Source organism: Poromitra crassiceps, assembly GCF_964638095.1.
Source record: "Poromitra crassiceps genome assembly, chromosome: 3".
Lineage (NCBI taxonomy): Eukaryota > Metazoa > Chordata > Actinopteri > Beryciformes > Melamphaidae > Poromitra > Poromitra crassiceps.
In genome coordinates, this window is record NC_139625.1 from 83,719,629 (window position 1) to 83,724,628 (window position 5,000).

The 5,000-nt window shown below is 47.1% G+C and overlaps 1 protein-coding gene across 1 annotated transcript in view; it reads right to left on the reverse strand.

The window, feature by feature from the left end:
- tyro3 (TYRO3 protein tyrosine kinase) overlaps positions 1–5,000 on the reverse strand; it is a 68,884-nt gene that overhangs the window by 27,874 nt on the left and 36,010 nt on the right. The window contains exons 8-10 of the mRNA XM_083633290.1: positions 3,594–3,736; positions 1,410–1,548; positions 433–571 (exon numbers count right to left, since the gene is read on the reverse strand). Coding sequence (XP_083489416.1) covers positions 433–571; positions 1,410–1,548; positions 3,594–3,736 — 421 coding nt within the window. The remainder of the gene's footprint in view (positions 1–432; positions 572–1,409; positions 1,549–3,593; positions 3,737–5,000) is intronic.

Consider the following 5,000-nt stretch of genomic DNA (forward strand, 5'->3'; position numbering starts at 1 on the left):
CCCCCGCCAGCTGCAAGTCATTAAGGCTCGTTAAGGCTCTCCATGTGATTCTCTGTGGATGTGCGCATACTTAAAAAAATATAAATAAACAATAACAGCCGCCCTGGAAGCCGAATCGACAGCCCTCAGAGCAGATTCCACGTCTTGAGCTCCGTTCCGAGTTCCGTTGTGACGTAAAACGTGTCACAACAGAGCATTTTGCCAGAGGAGGAAATGGGAGCTCTCCGTGTGGAAAACATATCGCGAAGGTAAACACTGCCCATCTGCTTATATTAACAACATTATAATGATACAAAATAAGCCATCCTTTAAGCATTCAAACTCGTGCAAGTAGGGCGTAAGCAAATGTTTTTTTGTGTGTGAACGCAGTTAGGCAGTTACAGTGTGTGTGTGTGTGTGTGTAGGTAGTGTGTAGAGTGTGTGTGTGTGTACCTGAACTGTGTCTCCTTCGCGCGGCGTTGCAGCAGCGTGCTGACCAGCAGGCCAATCAGCACAGCCAACAGAAGACCCAGCATAAGCCACACCCACATGTGGCTCCGCCCACTGTGCTCAGGCCGGCCCCCCACCTGCCCTGGGGGGTGGGGAGGATGGGTGGGGAGGGGGTTAAACATGTCATCACGTCAGATGAAAACCTTACATTTCAAAATCGTCAACTTCTGTGATTTTCACCCCGAGCCCAAAGAGGAAACATCTGGGGTGTGTTCAATCTGTAAAAAGGTGTGCACCGTGTAGTAGGGTTTCCAGGTCGAACATCATGTTTCCTCCAAACGGTGTGCAACAGGCTGTGATCTATGTTGTCTCATTTTGTGGCCGTGTCAGAGGCGTTACCCAATCAGCAGTGACATGTATACAAACCCCGGTCCTTTAAAGGAACACGCCAACATTTTGGGAGATTCACCTATTTGCCATATTCCCGATAGTAAAATGAGAAGCCTCTCCTGATGACTAAAATGGTAGTGAATGGTACTGCAGCCTACCCCGGTTCAGCCACCAAAAATCCACATTCCAACACTGCCAAAACACTCACATGTACGTATTCTGACGAGTGATATTATCGATGGTCTACCAGAATTTGAAATGTCTCGGGTCCCTAGATTTTCGTGACGTCAAAATAGGGTCACAAGCCAAAAAAGTTTGGGAACCCCTGCTTTAAACAGGCAGTGTGCCAGTGTTCAACGCACCGCCGTTTCCGTTGAAATAAACTGTTTGCTACGTGTTGTTGGGGCTGAACTCAACCCAGATAATCCAACTGAAGTGAGAATTCAATCAAATCAAAACTGGAGCGACAAGGTTTCCATGTGACACTGAAATACAACGCTAGCTTGCTTGTTAACGCGGATGAATTGCTACCTAGCTAATGTCATTGTTTTGGCAGCTGCTTGCTCACACACACGCACACACAGGGTTACCTGAGGAGGGCAGCACCAGCAGGGGGCGACTCCAGGGTCCACAGCCCACCTTGGTGCAGGCGGAGATCTGGAAGGAGGCGTTCAGGAAGCGCCCGGCTGCTCCCAGACGAGCCTCAGCCTCCTTATACAGCAGAGGGTCCTGACAACACAGTGTGACATCACACAGAACAATATGACAGCATGGTATGACATCAGTGTGACATCACAGCATCACTCGACAGGACACAAGTCATCACATGATGCGATACGTTATGACACAGCAGTTACCATGACAGCACATTATGACAACATGATGTAACAACAAGACTGCTGAAGGTGTACAAATCACACACACGTCTCTCTCTCACACACACACACGCACACGCACACACACACACACACACACACACACACACACACACACACACACACACACACACATTATTATTCAGGTCACTGTAGGGTTGTTGATGCCCTAACAGTAATAACTTTATAATAAATATTTGTAATATCACCTTTAAAAGCAGAGCTTACAGAGTGTTTTGACAGACAAAATAAAAGCAGAAGACTCAAATTATGAATTTAAAAGGCAACTAGAAGTGCACTCAGAGAGCACAGACCTCTGCCAAAAGGCCCACATCCCCACAGCCACTTCCCCTACCCACCCCTCCAACCCCACACACTCTATCCCCGAACCCCACACACTCTACCCACCCCTCCAACCCCGACACTCTACCCACCCCTCCAACCCCACACACTCTACCCACCCCTCCAACCCCGACACTCTACCCACCCCTCCAACCCCACACACTCTACCCCACACACTCTACCCACCCCTCCAACCCCACACACTCTACCCACCCCTCCAACCCCACACACTCTACCCACCCCTCCAACCCCACACACTCTACCCACCCCTCCAACCCCACACACTCTACCCACCCCTCCAACCCCACACACTCTACCCACCCCTCCAACCCCACACACTCTACCCACCCCTCCAACCCCACACACTCTACCCACCCCTCGAACCCTGACACTCTACGACCATTTTTTTTTTAATCCTCGCTGGTTTTGTGTCGAAGCTCAACCCTGTTGCAACAAGCCAGAGTTGTCTAAGGGCATGATGATCCGTGACAGGGAAATGATGGAATACAGTATCACCAAGGTTTTGATTAGCTACAGCCTGGAAAATCACAAGTGCGTACCATTTTGTCGACTTGCCACGCTGTTTCCAGACATACAGAGCGTGCTGTGTGTGAAACACCTACACACCGTTAGTGACCACCGCCGATCCACAAAGCCAGCGAGGATTAAAAAACTTTGCGTGTATGGTGCTCATTTCACCTATAAAATTATTATTTACCTCCATGTCCAGAGCAGAGGAAAACCCATGAACAGCCAAAACCCATGGTACGAGAGACTATAGTACCTAAATCTAACAATGATGTCAGTAAAAAAAAAAAAAAAAAAAAAAAAATACATAGCCTATATAGGCTACTCGGCAGCTTAGCTGGTGGATTTTGTGAAACTCCCTTATCTGATCACTTCTGATACAGAGACGGTCCATGAAGCCTCCTTACATCTGGACCTGAATTTCAAACTGCAAACTGTTGCTTTGCACTCTTAGTTCGACATACTTGAGGAGTGAACATTGTGCCTTGCTTACAAGCAAGAAAATGACACAGGAAGACATCTCTTCAATCTCAAAGTCTCTTTTTCCTATTACAGAAATGTTCACTATACAGTAAAGTATATCTGTGTGTCATCTGCATAGCCATGAAAAGAGACATTGTGTCTTTGGATAATTCGGCTGAGTGGCAGCATGTAGAATGAAAATAAAATTGGACCTAAAATAGAACCTTGCGGTACACCATGGGTGACGTGAGCTGTAGAAGATGAATTATTACTATGGTGACCGTGAAGGTTCTTTCTAAAAGGCAGGAATAAAACCAACGGTCAGTTAAAATGGTTGATCTACAGTGGCATAGGCTGCACTTATGTCTAAAATAATTAAACTTTCACTTACCCCCTGTCAGCTGCTAAAGTGAGGTCACTGGTTACTGTGTCAATAACATCTTTAAGAAATTTGGTGGGGATGGTAACACAGTAAACAAACACACACACACACACACACACACACAGAAACAGGATTATGTTAACAGAGAGTATTATGGGCTGTGGCCCTCTGGTTGCTGTGGTTACCTGCGGCTCACCTCCCACAGTCCACTGCAGCTTGTATGCCAGCAGCACCCCCTGCAGCTCGCTGTCACTAAGCCCCGCCCACCTCAGGGTTAGCTGCTGCTCCGTCAGAGAGTACGACACGTTCCCAGGGGGCGCTGTGGGCACTGAGGACACACACACACACACACAGACACACAAACAGACGTTTTAAGCAAAGGGCAACCTCCAGCACTCAAAAATTAAGCCAATGTGTAAATGCCATAAAGTCCGCTTCAGTCCAGTGTTTCTACCTGTTTAACGGTCGGTGTTCTATTTCAAACATTCTGAATGTTGTATAAATCGCACCTCATCTGATTCTGTGCTACACTGAGATACACCAAGGAGCTATGCCCAGAAAAACAGTGAAAGTTACGCTATGTAGCATACAGTATGTTTTATTTATTATCAAAGTAGGCTACTTTTTATGTTATTAATTTGCCCACAGAGAGGACCAAAAGTTGCCTGCATAGATAGCTCTTTATAGCTACCTTCCAAAGTTTTAAAGCAGGCTATATGTTTTATTTATTGTCACAGTAGGGTACTTTTTATCTATCTATCTATCTATAAAATTGAGTACGTGGGCAATGTTTGTTTGTTTTAAGTTCTGTGTTCGGCCACAGCTATGCCGTTTTATGTGCGATCGGGCTGAAACATTCAGGGTGTGTAAAGGGCACCCTTGCAGGTGACCTGACGGAGGGCGCGCACACACACACACACACAAGGAGGCATTGTGACAAGACTGATCAGTGAAGCTACGGGCGAGGCCGTGTAGCGGCCGAGCCTAGGCATCGAGCCTAGGCATCGAGCCTATTCTCAGATTTGGGTCTGAGAGTCTAAGGGCCATATCTTATGCCCAGTGCAAGTGCAAGGGCAAGCATTATCTTTGCTAGTTTCTAGCACTTAAAATCTCCCTTTTTTCATTGAATTACAACTGGGTCAGTACATCAAAGGACATGTTTCAAAAAGGGAGATTTTGAGTGCTAGAAACTAGCAAGGACAAGGTTTGCCCTTGTCCTTGCACTGGGCGTAAGATAGGGCCCTAAATCTGGCTCTGATGTGGACTAAAGTAAGACTGGAGAATCACTCTGCTGCAGTGTCAGTGTGTCTGTCTGAGCAGCAGGTGGCGCTACAGAGCAACAGCAGTCTATTGATATGGATTGAGGCCACCGGACAAAGGCTGATTGTACCAAGGGGACTGGAATCTACTGGCTAGCCTCCACACACACACACACACACACACACACACACACACACGTGGCCAAACTCAGCGTCATTGTTACAGACTAAACCCCCTCACTGCCTCCAGACTTTACAGACCACAACAACAACATCACCAACCAGTCGGTCAGTAAGTAGGGATGAGACTCGAGATCTGGGATCAATCGATCA